The sequence below is a fragment of the Heliconius melpomene genome, chromosome 1 (genome assembly GCF_056956725.1).
Source record: "Heliconius melpomene rosina isolate 202511_hmr_F chromosome 1, ASM5695672v1, whole genome shotgun sequence".
Classification (NCBI taxonomy): domain Eukaryota; kingdom Metazoa; phylum Arthropoda; class Insecta; order Lepidoptera; family Nymphalidae; genus Heliconius; species Heliconius melpomene.
In genome coordinates, this window is record NC_140389.1 from 11606887 (window position 1) to 11624538 (window position 17652).

At 30.4% G+C, this 17652-nt stretch overlaps 1 protein-coding gene across 1 annotated transcript in view; it reads right to left on the minus strand.

Annotated features, from left to right (window-relative positions):
• Positions 1–876: 876 nt before the first annotated feature.
• Positions 877–17652, minus strand: part of TrissinR (Trissin receptor) — a 56379-nt gene continuing 39603 nt past the window's right edge. The window contains exons 6-7 of the mRNA XM_085194645.1: positions 9092–9250; positions 877–3756 (exon numbers count right to left, since the gene is read on the minus strand). Coding sequence (XP_085050771.1) covers positions 3274–3756; positions 9092–9250 — 642 coding nt within the window. The 3' untranslated portion in view covers positions 877–3273. The remainder of the gene's footprint in view (positions 3757–9091; positions 9251–17652) is intronic.

The window sequence follows — 17652 nt, forward strand, 5'->3', positions numbered from 1 at the left end:
CATCATTATTGATGTGTTCTTGATGTAGATATTTTTTAGTATTGATATTGTACAAATTTATTTCTATTCACATTTTGAAGCATAAATTAATAAGAAAAGTAAAAGTTAAAAATACTATACTATTTACAATACTAATAACAATATTTATACTATTAAGAAAATAAATTATTAATAGTAATTTCCTTAGTAAACGAAAATTACAGAGAAACATTATATTTAACATATATTAAGCCATAATTATAATCTATATTGGAGAACAAAGTTAATTTAAATTGAGACAGACTGCAACGTTGCGCCAGTTAGTGGATTGCAGAGCACGCTATGCTGATTTCATTACTAAACTTGCAATAAATTACAAAAAAAGTTTACAAAAAAATTATTTAATAACATATTGAATATTTCTTATTGTTATAATAATAATAATATTAGCTCATACATTTTACACTTATTGAATGTGGTGTTAATTTTTTTCATTCCCGTAAGAATTTTCAGAAATATGAAATTTTAATTTTCAGAAATTTGTTAGTGATTCAGCAACAGTTTACGTAATTATTAAAATATATATGTATAAAGGGTTTTTTTTGATAAAATATATTTTCAAAGTGTCTAGGTACATATAAAATACAATAAAATAGAATGAAATAAATAGCTGTAGTAACTTGCATTGACATAATATGACTGTACGAGTACGACTGTACGACTCGTATATAATAGGACTCCTTGAAAATTAAGCATGAAATATATTATTTCAAAAGGTAAACGAGAAACGAAGGCTATGAGTAATTAAGTAGCATTAGCAAAAGTAACATGTTACGTTGTCCCAATAAATTTTTTAACAACTCCTTTCAACCATTGCTATAAAGGTTAAACATTATTTTGATTTTTATTAATATAAACAGTATTATATTGTCATTATGTACATGAATTTACACGCAATTATGGATAGAAACAACGAATGATTTTAAATTTAGTTATATATTTATAAATTATATTTATTATAGATAATTAAAACATTTTACGAAGTCATTATACATTCAAATTGCACAACTACATATTTGGATAGTTTGTAGTTATTCACGTAGGCACCTTCCTTTGACCCTTTCTGTGAAACGGAATTGAGAATACTGAACGTCGGTATTTTACAGTGTATTACTTCAGTGAAAGCGTACGCTTGAGAAAACCGGTATGTTGCTGGAAAACCTTTGGCACTTATTCTGAAAGAACACTTTCTACCTGTTCCTTATTTTGATTCTCACTTTACATTTCGTGTTGCTCGTAGTAAAAATATTTTTGACACTGTTGCGAATTAAATTTCACATAGTAATTACATCTAAATAAACCATGCAACAAGTAGAGATGAAGTAAAAATTCTCTATTGGGGCGCCTCGAAGGGCTCTAGCGTGCGACTGTAAGCGAAGAGATTAAATATATAATGTCTTCATTTCTTCGGTCTGGTAACGAGAACGCGGCGTTGAATTTCACCAGTCAACACGCAATGCCTGCAGAATTCGGCGGGAAGTGGGGAACGGAAGTGTCTTAATAATAAGATCTCGGGTTCCCTCTGTACCCTGTTACATATGTACAACTAAAATAAAGAAAAAGAACAAATAATAAACTAGTAATAAGCCAAACAAATATTTATTTACAAAACGTGTAAAAAGTTGAATGTAGCGGGATTTAAATCTTGAAAGTCCTAGAACCTTGAACTCTTGGAACTCGTCCAAGCGCACTGACCACTAAGTCATACAATCCCATCAAGAGACATCGAAATCCCACCATGTAACAACTTATTTCGGTCCGCTACCCAAAGATTAGAATTATCATTAGTGTAGAATAACAATAATGTTAAAAAATATTTCATAAATAGCATTCTCTTCGTTATCTTTATTATTTACTTACTTTACTATAATATATAAGGTTTTTTTATTTAAACGTTTAAAAGAAATGTTAAAATTCTAAGAAAAATGTACTTCGACGTTATTACAAAAGGTTACAAGAATCTATTCACCGGTGTCGCTATAAAGAAGCAAATTTAATTTTGTTCAAATGTAAACTGCCAGTGCTCGGGTGTGATATCAAGGAAAGCCAACTAACTTCTTGAACAACAAAAATAAAGTAAAACGTGCGATCTCGTAAATTATTCAATTTTCTTGCACAAAAGCCTTAGTAGTGCGAGTTTAAATAACTCTGAAGAATATAAAGCTTATCTTTTCACAGTCAAGACTTCAGTCAACTCTAAACACTAATGGGTTTTTAAAATGCTCTTTACCAATATTTTCAATACGGAAGATATATAAAATGGATTATTATAAAGGGATATTATAATCCATTTTATACTTATATGTTTTAATTATGAAACTAAATGTTCATTTATTTAATGGTAGAAAATAAATAAATTAATTAACATATAGCTTTATCTTTGGCATTTATATTCAAACAATGTAGCACTCGTATTAAAACATGAACTTCATAACGTCTTCTACTAGCCTTTGCGCTAGTCATATCGGATCTGTGAACTCTTTACATAAAATAACTTAAAAAAATTATAATAATCGTTAAATATTAACATATTAAAAACAGAATACTTTAGATATTTTTAATTATATATTTTTTTTATGATGTTGATAAGAAAGATATGATATTTCATTAAGATTTCAAAGCTAACCTTTTTTAAAGCAATTTCGTTCGTAAAATTTGTACCAATCGGCTTTTCTACTCTAAGTTCTTTTATAGGCTAATTTATTAAAAAGTTATGTACAAAATGTTAGAAAATGTATCTAATAATAAATATATTTACAAGTTTTATTTATCTTAAAGATCTTCGTTATATTCAAGCGTCGGTATACAAATATTTTTTCTGCTTAATAGTAGGTTGAATGGTTTTTTATATGATTTTATAATGTTATAGTATCGTATACCTACTATATACTAGGTAGTATAAATATAACATTTTGCATATATTACGTTATATGGTAAAGCTACGTATATACAGTATTTTAAACAATTAGGCTACACCATAAAAACCGCCTAAATCACTATTAACGTTTACACTACTTTAAGCTCATGAGATCACTATTTAAAAATGTCCATTCATTTTTGGAGTAATGCGACAAACGGATGACTTATAACGTAGTTTTAATCATATAAATCTCGTCTTGATACTGTGGAAACTGTGTAAACTCCGCTACTGTCAGTTACCTCGTCGGTACTCTCCGTTAATCAGGAAATGTCCGTGTTTTCTATTTTGTACAGGAACCTGCGGCGATGCAACCCTCATGACTCGCCATTGGGGGCCATTGTGACGGTGCTGCAGTTGGCGCGAGTTGACCGAGTCGAACTCCTCCTAAGGCCCGCGCCTCCAACGCGGTTCAAAAGTATCAGATTGTCGCTCTTCCTCTTGCCTGAGAAATTACAGAACAGCAATTCCCGCATACCTTTTCTAAAGTTCTTAGACAAGAATGCATATAGCAAAGGATTGATTCCAGAGTTGAAGTACGTGATAAGAAACGTTAGGGGCGTCAGGAGGGCGCTGAAGTCACTAGTACCTTGGTATCCACTTGACCAGTACTGCCACATCTTGCGTGCATGGAAGGGTAAGTTACATACGGCGAATGTGAGCACTACTACTATCAGCATACGGACGACACCGCGTCGGGCGCGCAACACGTTACGAGACAGGTGACTCAAATGATGGCAACTTCTGGTTTCGTGATTTGAACACGACTTTGACGATTTCGACGGTGTATGGGTCTTCACCTGGATAGAAAGAGTATCATTAAATAAAATAAAATGTTGAATTAAATTTGTACAAATGAAATATGTGTAATGCTGCATAGAATAACAGGCAGACAGAAGTTTCCTTTAGCATAATGAAACAAAGAAAAGAGTTTCTGAGACGCTTCCATTGGGAAGCGTCGTCTACACACGCTACATCTTTACAATTAAATAACTAGAAACCGAAACTCTTATATACTATTATATTTTGAAGTGCGTCTGCTTATAGTAATATATATAAATATAATTAAAATCTGTCCGTGATTTCAAAAAAATTGTGATTTTTCAACTGTTGTCTGTTTGTTCAGGCTAATCTTTGAAACTAAACTGACTCTAAAAGTACATTTATTTGTTTTGTATACCGCAAATATTCGAAGTTAAACAATATTTTTAATCTAATTCTACGGTATATTTCGATCAAGGTTAATGTTGATGAATATTTGATGTATTAATAAATTATAACTTAAGTATTTAATTTGTGCAAGTACTATTTATATATTGGTAAGTAAATGTTGGGACACTACACACTCCACCCTTTTTTAAATTATTGTTAATTAAAATTTAAAGAAATATATTTTTACTTTTCAATTATTTTTGCATTATGTATATAACAGATACAAATCTGTTATTTATTTATAGATATTGTTGTCTGCCGCCATCGTGGCCTGATTAGAAAGTCTGAGAACAGTCTGTCCGATTATGTGTCCAAATTTTTCTTGGATGAATATTCATAATATAAACGTTAGGTAGTCTATTAAGATAATGTTTCTTAACTTGTAATTTTGTTCCTTTTATTTGGCATGAGAGGAAAATGGTATCACACTCATATACCACTTGAAATTGTACGCCTAAAGCCTAAATGTGCGTATGTTGTAACATAACAAAAAATATTATTATATATATTTTATAATTATTTTTTATTTATTTATATAACAGTGTGATAGATTTTTCAGGAAATACACCGTTACATTGCTAAGATAATTATGTACCTATTTAGAATTAGTTTTTTGGGAGTGCATATGTAAATAAATTAATTTAAGAACTTAGTATTAATACAATCGAATTCACGAGGTATTGCTTATTGAGAGGCGAAACTCAACGCCGCGCTTTGTCACTAGAGCGAAGAAATAAAATTTGTATATATTTATAGTAATATGATTAAATGTTTCATTCTCCAGAATGGAAATCGAACTCACAGCCCCCTACGCCACTACGGCCTACGCCTATAGGTACTCGAGTTTTATATTACATCAATTTGAAATTTGATAATAATATAAAATATTATTCACATATTAATTTTTACGCTAATATTTAACAACGTAGATGATTTCGCCTCATTAACATTAATAATGAACGTTTGTGAGATGTTTTGTTACATATTGACAGTCTCAGTCTGCCTACTTATTACGCACCATGGAGCTTGGGTATTACTTAAGTATGTAGAATGTAAATGTTTTCAAACAAATGTTCATAATATTTGTCACGACTTACCTCTTATTTTAATAATACTGAATTGTGGACCATATCCTGTTAGTAATAGTATTATATGTATAATTTACAATATTAGAATATGCGTACATTGTAAAAATATTTAGCAGTATCCCAACATTCTCTTATTGTAACCAATACATATGTTTAATCAATAAATGATAAATTAGACTTTAGCATTTAGTATTTGTTAAAATTAAATAATATCTATATATATAAAAGAACATGTTCTCACTAACTGAGAATACACTGTAAAAATATGCGTTTTTTGCTGTATAAACAGCAGTATCTTTTTTTTAAGTAGGTGTGAAGACACGCCATTTTTTCAGGAAATCATGGGAACGTAGATCTAAATATATGGGTTGAATTTCACTCGGTATCACCAAGCGTAGCTGAGATAAAGGCTCTTGACAGACAGACAGACGAATGACAAAGCGATCTCATAAGAATTCCTTTTTTCCTTGAAAGGTACCCCAAGAACCGGAAACCATAAAAATAATTATCAAAATCGGTTCACCCAGTCACAAAACTTCTAAAAAATATATAACTTCCTCCTTTTATAGAAGTCGAATTAGAATAAAAAAAGTTTCAAAAGTAATACTTTTTATCAAATATATGTATGCGTTAAATTAAAATTATGTATTTCGTTACAATTATTTTTGATGAGTTACAATTATTGTAAATTAACAATTATATTGCGTATAATATCGGCCAATTGTAGAGCATTATTAATATTTATCTGATGCAGCATAATAAACACTTTGTTATTCCATCAAATAAATTTATATGTAAGTACAGTTTTCACAAAACTCGTTCGCGAAAATACAAACCGAACGTTTCCAGTATTACAAACAACAATATTAATATATTATAAGGAATCGTGACTACCGCGTGTTAGAATAATTATGCACGAATACCCGTTGTTCTTCTAACGTTTCCTTATATTTGGAATTTATGTAAGTCGACTTCATTTTTAAGTTCATGAAAGGTTATCGCGTCTTACAGCTTCATCTTATGAGACGACTTCAAGATCGTGTGCCGTATAAAAGTTATCACTTTTATACGCTATCGCGTATACCACGCTGTCGTTATCGAAATGTTAGTCGATTAAAACGTAAAGCTCTGGTCGTAGAAATCGTGTAATATCTAAAGACCTAAGTACTTTTCAAACAATATTTAGTAGCATTTATGAAATTGGCTTAAATTTAAGTTTTTAATCCTTATATAAATGAAGTAGAATATGATTTTTCAACAGTTATGTAATAATATTCCTAGTATAACAAATCTTGTTAAAATCTTGTTTTTTAATGAAATATATATATATTGATATTGGATTGGACAATTAAGATATTTTAATAATAATTGACAATAAAGTATTTCTTTTTTAAAATCTGTGGCCACAGGTAGACTGTCTCTCTGTATCTATCTTGGCTTTAGACTACTGTAAAGTGCTTGAACGTCGGAGCTTAAAAATTAATTACCTAATTGCAATTTATATGCAATGAATCCGACTAAATCAACATAACAATGACTCTATGTTATAATTAGAAATTACTTTATTGTCACCTATTTGGTCCATTGTGATAAAAAAATATTATTTTTTATTATTGTTTTTGTTTAATTTCATTTCATTATAATTTCATAACCATGGTGATTGGAGCTCGAAATATGGTTTAAAATGTCGTGGAAATAAAAAAAAAATCAGCTTCACGCTGAATCCCGCATACAGCAGGGTAGGCAGAGGAAACCTAGTGTTAAGACACTCCGTTCCCCACTTTCTGCCGAATTCTGAAAAAAACTAAATTTATTAAAGCTGATAATTGATTATGACATCGTATTGTTTCTACAGATATATCTATCTACTCAAGGAAAAGAAAAATATTTCTGGGACAATATTTAAATAGAAGCTGGCGCTATTGAATAATTTATGACTAACCTACTTGCAGACAGTTAATCCTCTCTCATGCGACGTAATGAATTGCACTTCATACTAATGCACTTTACCTGCCGCTGTATATATGTATGTTTGTATATTGATATAGTAAAGTAAACCAAATAATTAATATTTTCTTACAAAACACGTATTTTTATTTGTCATCGAATATAAGATAATAATAAAGTTGTCACTATAGCTGCACAGGTACATATGGACGAACATGTGAATACAATTTACTTGTATACATATACCTAACAAAATTGTAAGTAATCGCTCTTTGTATACGCAAGAGATATGAGAATTATTATTTGGTACAATTCAATCAATGTAATTTCTATTATAAATTATTCAAAAGAATTATTTAAAAAATGTATGTCTAATTCTAGAAACGGCTTAACCGATTTAAATGTAATTTTCTTTAAATAATTGTTTTATTTAAATCAGTTGATAAATAAAAAAGTTATATCAGTATCTATCTATATATATAAAGTCGAAAGGTCACTCACTCATCACGAAATCTCAGAAACTACAAGTGTTAGGAATCTCAAATTTTGCATAGGAGTTACTTATAGGACGTAGGTGCTCGCTAAGACGGGAATTTGCAATATTCGATTTCCAAGGGATTGTTTTTGGGGTTGAAAGTTTATATGAAACTTTGTTACTACAAATGCTAGGAGCCCCAAATTTTGCATGGACGTCACTTATATGACGTAGGTACTCATGGAGACAGAAATTAATAATAATGTAGTTCACGCAGGCGAAGCCGCGGGCGGGCTGCTAGTAATGTATAATTGTCTTATTGCATTGAGTAAAACTTTAGTTTTCAATGTATGAACATTGTATTTAAAATAATAATATTATTAGAACACTAAAGTAATTCAGATTAGTAAATATATAAAATAAATTATCATTATTTTGTACTGTTATTCGTTAGTTCAAAACTTGAAGCCTATAGCACTCTAAAAGCTTTATGCGTGTATTAAATAGCCATAAATTCTCTAATAACATAAGTAATATTTGTTAGTTAAAAATTGCAGTCAAGTCCGTGAACTCTTTGTTGGTTGCATGAAATGGCAAACCTTGCAGAACAGATTCTCGTGTTACATAGATTGAAAATTTCTCACACGGGAAAATTCTCTAAGATTTTGTACGGATGTAATAAAAGCGTTATTTTACCTCAATAAACACACTTCCAATACTCTATTCTTTGGAAATAGGAGTATTTACTTCAGCAATAAAAAGATATACAAAATATTTAGAGAGTTTAATGAATTTAGAATGGAATTAAAGTTGTTTTACGTAAAAGGGAATATAATATTTAATAGTGCTTGTTGCCTAAATCTGTTAAGAAATATTTAAACTTATTTAAAAAAAACATACTTCAAAGTTATGTCTTTATACACAAACTAAAAGAAAAAACAAATTTGAGAAAATAATATTTTAACTACTTCAAAGAAAAGATAACTACAGAGAGCAACTAACGAAATTATTCATTAATTTAAATGTATTTAGTATTTATTACTTTAAAAACGTTATTTTTGAGGTGGACGACAATCTAGTATAGTATTTTTTTATAAAAAATATTTTATTCAGCTTTTATTTGTTATATTATTTTTTTTTCTATTAATACTGCTTGATACCTATTGATGCTTATCTAACACCGACTCAGGAATATATTAAATATATAGTTCTAATTTATTTCATAGAAAGTCATAGTGAAGTAGTTAATATTTTCATTTTCTTTCTTCGCCCTGGTTTTTAGGGAATGCCTCCAGATTCGGTGGAAAATGGGGAACAGAGTGTTTTAACACTAGGTTTCTCTTGCCTACCTTGCTGTGTGTCAGATATAGCGTGCTAAAAAACCGAAAAAAAAAACGTTTAGTTATATACTACCTTTGTTTCAGATGCGGTTACAATAGTCCTTTGGGAATCAGTTCTAACGATGGATTTTTCAACTCTTGGGCATTGCGTAGCGCAGCACTGGCCCTGTCCAAGCTGGCCAAGTCCATGTGAGCTCTGCCAAAGTCCAACTGCTATCCGTGTATACAGGACCTATTGAGAACATTTTAAGGAATATTTAATGAAATGTATCTATTATTAGTATTCCTTCCCAATGTAAAATTAAGACGTATTTTATTGTTTCATTTAGCTGAATTTATCTCATAAGTTATAGTTAATTTGAGGCTAATCATGGAGAGAGGGTACAGCGTGTGACTGTCAACGCGACGGGTTGTGGATTCGATTCCCACTCAAGAAAATTAAATATTTTAATATCTTCTCTCTGGTATCGAGGCAAAGCGCGGCGTTGAGTTACGCCACCCAATACACAAAGATTCCCTTTGCCTACACTGACCTATGCGAAATGCAGCATTGTTGCATGCAGCATACTTATTATATTCCCGATAAAATTATACGCGGATAGATATAAAAAAATCATTTAATTTATACATACTACTACTAGTGAAAATATTAAGCACATTACGTATTAATTATAATCAACTAAAGCCATGATTACACGCTCATTTGACACTAAATAATTAATTATTTATCTATATTTCACATATTATCATAATATAGGAAAGTTAAAATTAATGTAAACAATATTTTGAACTTTTCGCACAGCTTTTATGTAGAGCCGCCTCAAGGCATTAGATAATTATTATCATTTTATACAAAGTAGCTACCGAAATGTTTGAAATTTTGACCACGCTTAAATTACTAAATTATTAACTTTAATCTTTGTTACATAACTCCTTTGCTGCTTATATATAGTTACTAATTCTCGTTAAAAGGTAGTAATTATTTAATATTTTCTCATAATGGTGTAACAAGATTGTGACTGTAGACGCGACGGTTGTAGCCTTGATCGATTGGGGGTAACGATCTGGTACCAAGGCAAAACGCGGCGTTGAGCTCTGCCATTCAACACGCAATGCTTCAGAAATTCAACAGAAAGTAGAAAACAGAGTTTCTTAACACTAGATTTTGTTTACCTTGCTATATGTCGGTTACAGCATGAAGCTGAAAAAAATGTAATAACCAGACATAGATACAGAGAGATTCCCATTCTTACAATCATTTTAGAAAATATTATCCTAGTAGGTACTATTGTCTCGCGGATATTAATTAAAATATAAATTATTATTTGAGATCACTAAAATAATACAATGTTTGTAATCTTAAATATTAGTTAACGTGTTTTTAATTGTAATTGTTATTTTTTATTATTTTATTTGTTTTTAATAAAACAGAGACTTTCAATTTTTATACCTTATCACTACTTTTATACATACGTAGCTACATATTATGAGTCGAATGTTATAAAGGTCGTTTTATTGATATAAATAATATCTTTGATAAGAATAATAATTAACTTTGTTAATTTACTCAAAATACATTTTAATACAACGTCCTTTCTCAATCCCAAGGGAGTCCTATTGTTTTCCGGTAAAAATTTGCATTAACGTTCTTTAAACATTTCTACACCCACTTAATACTAATTATCTTTTGGAATATAGAAACAAGAAAAGAAGGAAAAATAAACAAAGAGATTTTTTATTAATTCACGTAGGAATTTCGGGAAAATTTTATTTAATTCTTTCCTTCACTGTCTAAATATAATATCTATATTTATCTAATATATCTAGATAGAGGTATTTTAGATATATCTATGTTTGTCAAATTTTAATGTTATATGCTGGGTGGTTCGCGCTCCGGGCTACGTGTTGTCTGTCAATCACTCAGTAAGTGGAAGTTCTATATTTAGAATAATAATAAACATATTACGTATAGAGATTTTATGGATCTATATTTAACATAAAGTAAGACTATTTATACTTACTTAGTACGCTATCATCCTATCAATATTCTGTTATATATATTTATTAGATTTAAATAATTAATAAACGTATTCGGGGGCAATGAATATTTAATATCACGAAAATCAGAAAAGTGGGGAATCTCTATGGGAGATGCAGCGTGAAGCTATTATACGTATTTAGCTAATAATACCATGAAATTTCTTCATAAATAAAATGTTACAATTATAATTTTATTTAACAGAAAATGAGCAACCTACAATAATAATAAACATGAATACTGTAAATTGGAAACACAATTGAAACAAAAGTTAAATATGTTTAATTCCTATAAGACCTCTTATGAATTAATAATAATATTTTCTGCCCACGTCTGCTAACGTAGAGGAGCCACGGGTCCGCTAACTTTGTTGTGGTGATGATTCGCAAGGCCAAATTATAACAAGGTTATACTCGTATTTCCAACGGAGCGTAATAATACGACAGATGTATTAAAGTTCCCTTAGAAGACAATGAACTGAAATTTATAAATAACTTATAATATACACTTTTATGTATCTACTGTAAAATCTGAATGTTAAGATTCAGTTGTATACTGAATCTGCAGGGTAAGCAGAGATTAAGAAACTCCGTTCTCCATTTTCCGCCGAATTCTGGAGAGATTGTACATATTGAATCGCGGAAATCAACGGCCCACTTTCACTCGACATCAGAGCGAAGAAATGTAAATATTTCATTTTATCGAGTGGGAATCGAATCTGTTGCGTTTACAATCCCTTTTGAGAGAGAGAGAGAGAGAGTATATATTTATATTCATATATACAGGGTGTCCCAGGGTCAACGATAAAACGAAACCAGGTGATAGACCAAGTCGTGACAGTTATGAGAAAAATATAAAAAAAAATCTTTGTCATGTATTTTTCATATTATATTGATTTTAAAAAATATCGGAAAAACCGACACCCTGTGATGGTTTTTCAAGTCCCAGGACTACAAATATTACTCTTTCTTCATTTTTTTTTCTGTAATGTAATCATGAGTAAGCCTTCTGTGAATTACAGTTTAAGATTGAAACATACCTGCATCAGTTTTCAATAAAATGTGGTGTTTTTGCCAAACATTAAATTCAAAATATTTACTACATCCAACTTTAACCGACTGTACTATAAAAAAAATGTACTACACTGTTTTTGCAAGTAACTTTAAAAGTTGGCGCATTTAATCTGAATTCCGAAAGCAAGTATATATATACATAGACATATATCTGAATGAGATTGAACTATAATAAAGCTCAAGAGTTTGTTCGTTTGTTTAAACGCTAAGATCTCTGGATCTACTGTACCGATTTACTTTTTTTTGTGTTGTATGAAAGCTACATTCCTCTGGAGTGCTATAGACTATATAACATTGCTGTGAAATTTTTAGAAATAACGAAATAACAATAATAATGAACGCCATTTCCTTGCTTTAAGCGCGTGCGCTGCAAAAATAGCTAAATATTCTATTTAACTAGTTCTAAATCCGCAACACAATAATCTATCTTTTATAAATAAGTCACAATGAGGCATTTTTTAAATAATTAAAAAAGTGACATAGAAATATAGAAACAGGAATGCGTTCACTTCATAAGATATGAGGAGTAAGTTTAGTTGATCGATTTTTCAATATCGAAATCCACATAATGGTCACGTGCAGAGCTTGTGGATACCCCGAAGGGCATGTACTCGTATTTTGTATGAAGTAGCCAAATATATGACAAAAATAAATTAATAGCAAAAGGTATGCTATCGTGTTTTATGCGTCGTTTTGTCTATTATAAAATTATATAGGAAATTAAGTATACTACAAGCTGGAATTAAAAATAAATGAGTATATATGAGATGCGACTCTCTCTTTCCCGTCTGGATTACCAGCAAATCAGTAATAACTAACATTATTAATATACGAACGATATAATATAACAGAAAGTTTAAGTATATTTAAGTAATATTACATACATTACTTATTTATTTGTCCTCATAACTTGTTAATTATCGTTCTATCACTCAAAGGAAGTAATATTCGTAATTATTGAAACGTCTAATCTCATCGTTTACGTCAAGATTAAGCAGAAAGATATCTCATCTTACTTGTAATATAACGAGAAGATTGTACTCTGGTATACTCGTATCTATATTATAATGACGATGGTTAAATTGAACGCGTAATACTTGTATTTTACTTGTTTGATTGTAAATTTAGGTGCATCGTATAGCAATAATATTATATTAAAAACAAGAAACTGCAGTTTTATATGAGCTATGTTAGTATTTACATTATATATGTACATTTCTACAGTGCGGTACATACACACAAACAAATTTATAGAAATAGACACTGTTTCTTAATTTTGGCCTTCTAAAGTAGAGCTATAATATAATTATAGTAAACTTTTATTCCTAAAATTAAATTTTATATTATTCTAAATCTAAAGTGGTTTATTTTTTTAGCTTGTCCTTCAACAAAGGCTTCCTCTAAAACTTTTCATTTTATCTTATCCTTTACAACACGGATATGGTCCATTTTGGTCTAGCTTTTCGTCAAATCGTCTTTTTAACGTGTAGCCGGTCTACTTTTACTCCTAGTCCTTACTTTTCCTAACTATAATATATTAATAGTCAAATAGGTAAGTTTTTCATAAGGTGTGGCGCTCATATTTCCGATATTTAGCGTTGCCGCGTACAGATTGTTCCTATAGAGGCACAGAGTCCATGTCACTTTTACGATGATAAATGTGAGGTGCAATGACGCAGTAGTGTAGGTCGTAGCTATTCGATATTTGAAGAGGATGTATGGTTTGCCATTCCAGAATAGCATAAAGTGAAAAATGCATCCACCATGCTGTTTTTACTACCAATATTGTTACTATAATAAAAAAAAAACAATTCAATTAAAATTTTATAAAATATCTAACATTATAATAGGTATTTGGAGTTATATTTGTTGGGATTTTAATATATTTAATAAATATCTTAGATTCATTATCATTAATAAATATGTTTTAAAGGTGCCATGTTTACTACTTAACTTTAGGAAAACTAAAATAGATCTAATTCACAAAGTTTATTTGTAAGTTCGGGTCGGAAGCTTAATCGAGTCTGATATTGGGTTCTAAAAGTAAAAAGGCCAGTCATTAACTATCAAAGGAACTGCTGATAGCTTGTAAAATACGATGCATTAAGATAAACTTTACTAGATCTCGTACGTGTTTCAGATAAAGTAATTATACATACGTTACAATGAATTTACGTGTTTTTTTTTATTATGTGTTTTTAAATCATCCAAACTAAACAAAAATAAGAAATAAATGCATTTTAAGCAAAAATAAATTCTAGTTAACAAATTCCGTCCTTGTAAAATATATTATCTATATATATAAAAGGACTTGTCCTCACTGACTGAGGTAAGATGCACGCACAGCCGTAACCGCTGATGGTAGAAACGTTAAATTTGAACATAAGTTTACTTTCGTAATCTGGACATCCACTAAGAAGGGATTTTGAAAAATTTTAACCCTATAGGTGAAATAGGGGTTCAAAGTTTGTATGGAAAAAAATTTTAATCGGCACCGATTTTTATAAAATTTGAAATTTAGATTTTTAAAAGCATTTAATTGAACACGTGTTTCATCGTTTTCTAGAATTCTCCCCCTAAGGGTGCAAATAAGGGGTTGAAAGTTTGTATAGGTTTTTTTTAAATCGTCACCAATTTTTATAAAATTTGATTCAGACTCTTAAACGTATATAATTAAACACATGTTTCATGGTTTTCTAGAATTCACACCCTAAGGGTACAAATAAGGGGTTGAAAGTTTGTATGAAAAAATCTTTAAATCGCCACCGATTTTTATAAAATTTGAAATTTAGACTCTTAAAAATATTTCATTGAACAAATGTTTTATGGGTTATTAGAATTCACCCTTAAATACGCATGCGAAGCTGCGCGCGTCCGCTAGTTATATAATATAGCAAGTCATACCCCAAGTCGTTAGATACCAAGCTAACCGTAATTATTAGGTGATTTTCTTTGGTAAGGTAAATCTGCGGGTTTAGCAGTTCACTCTCACTTTTGTTGACTGTTCACAAACTTTGGGAATCCAATGTTCTTATAATAACAAAATGATGCTTTCATATATGAAATGTGTCTTTTTATACTGATATATTTATATACGACATAGAGATATTAAAATTAATAAAGGCACTGAGCCTAAAAAATAACATATATCCTTTCTACCTACTTTACTGATTCTGAAGATGCCAGTCGATAATAATGTAAAAATAATCAGCTTTAGGCTGTATTCCGCACACAGAAGAAGGCAGAGGTAACCTAGTGTTAAGACACTCTGTTCCCCAACTCTCCGCCAACTTGTGGACGCATTGCGTGTTGAGTGACGGAACTAAACGCTGCGCGTCCCTCGACACCAGAGCGAAGAAATGAAAATATAAATTTAACTAAATATTTTATTTCCTCGAGTAAAGATCGAACCCACAACCAGTCGATTTTGCAGCCCACATTGTGCCCCTGCGCCACGACTGTCCTAATATAATTATGTGTAGAGATTAATTATAAGAATCTATATGATACTTCTTAAAGGTATTCACATTATTATCTACACATTATTATCTTCAGGCACAGAATAGAGGATTAAGAAAGTTTTTGACAAAAGAACCTAAAGCCCGTAAATGGCATCCTAAATAAATAGCCTAATAAGTTCCAAAACTATTTCAATGCTTGTTTGCGTTGAATGCGTTGCTTATGAATATGCTCTCGTCACATCATTTGTTTAAAGCCAGTCGTGATGCGGGGCACAAAGTGTGACTGTAAAAGCAACAGGTTGTGGATTCGATTCCCATTTCAGGAATTGAAATATTTAATATTTTCATTTTGTTGCTCTGGTGTCGAGATAAAGCACGGTGTTGACTTCCACCCTTCAACACGCAATGCTTCCAGAATTCACACACACATCCATCATAATAAAGATCCCCCACAAAATGAGAAATCGTATTAAAAACTACAGAGAAATTATGGAAACTTATTACGAAAAGTGAATGTATGTCTTAGAAACAATATTAAAAACATGATACTATATTTTTTTACACAAATATTCAACCTAATATATTGTACAATAAAAACACTACTAGATTTTATATAAAGCAACAGAGATATTTATTTTTTAATGTCTATTGAATGTTATTGAGTAAATAGTACATCTAGAGACTGTATAAACATACTTCGTATAAGAAATTATTGCTTTAAATTACAGAATTTACAGAATTTTATTTTATCTACAATGAAAAAACTCTCTTTAGTCTTTAAAGAAGTCATAAAAATATCACGAGGATCTATAAAAACCAATACGAGAGCATGAAAACTCAACAACATTAAAGGAAATAAGTTTATCACTACCACTTCCTTAACTCTCACTTAAAACTCCCAAAAATAGGTCAGGCAGGATTAATGGTACAAATAGAATACGAGAGAAATTGTGATATAAATTTAATTAAATCAGCTTCACGCTGTATCCCGCATACATCAGGCTAGGCAGGGGGAACCTCGTGTTAATACACTCCGTTCCCCACTTTCTGTTGAGATATAAATGTCAGATATTAATATACACTCATATGGATTTTTTATGTCTGAATAGTGTCTTTTTATAAGTGAACAGAAATCGTGTCTGAGCTGTCCATACGCAAACTGGTGATAATATAATGCGTTCATTGTGCACGAGCGGTGTATTGAAAGCGTCAAAGATGTTCGGAAACTTTTTAACTACATTAAACAGTTCCCAGATCCCAGACGCTTGTATTCATACATAGACATAAGATGTGAACTACACCTATATAGATTGTACTAGATTTAAGTGTTCTAGTCTATTCGTACCATAAGACTAGCCCAGACAAAGATTTGAACCTAGAAACTACACCAATAATGACTAAAGCTCAACCTTAACTTTTCCTATCTGCACACTATTTCAGTAGCAACTATTTTATTAAAAAAGTTGTTATAAAATTATATAACTTTAAAAGTCTAAGGGTTGGATCGTAGAGAATTTAGAAAAGTAGGACAAAGCTATTATAAAAGTCGAAATCGATGTCTTCGTTGTTCTATTATATTTTTAAATTTATATGTATAAATATATAACGTAACTATTTTTGCGTTGCTATTTTAAGATTAAAATTCTAATTACAGTAATAATCTAGTACTATAATAGCAAATTTTCGGGTACCGTAGAAGAGTTGGAAGTTCATAAATTTATTATAAGCGACTCCAGGCAGCCAGCCAGTTGCCATCTGTCACATTCCATATATCTTACGTTGTAGACACTCACGTTGATTGCATTTTATATAACACATATCACAGTGTTACAAGTTGAATTGATTTTTATATTTCGTAACTAAAAGATCTATTTGGGCATTTTTTTTATTTCATAGTTTAATTCTTCCTTTCTATTATTTCCCACATAATAAGTATTGATTCCTATGCCCAGTATAATATGCTGTTCCTTTCTGAACCACCTCAATTTTATTAATAATACTATTTAGTTCACAATAGAAATACCAGCTTTCCTTGTTTAGTCATAAAATCGTATTGGCACAG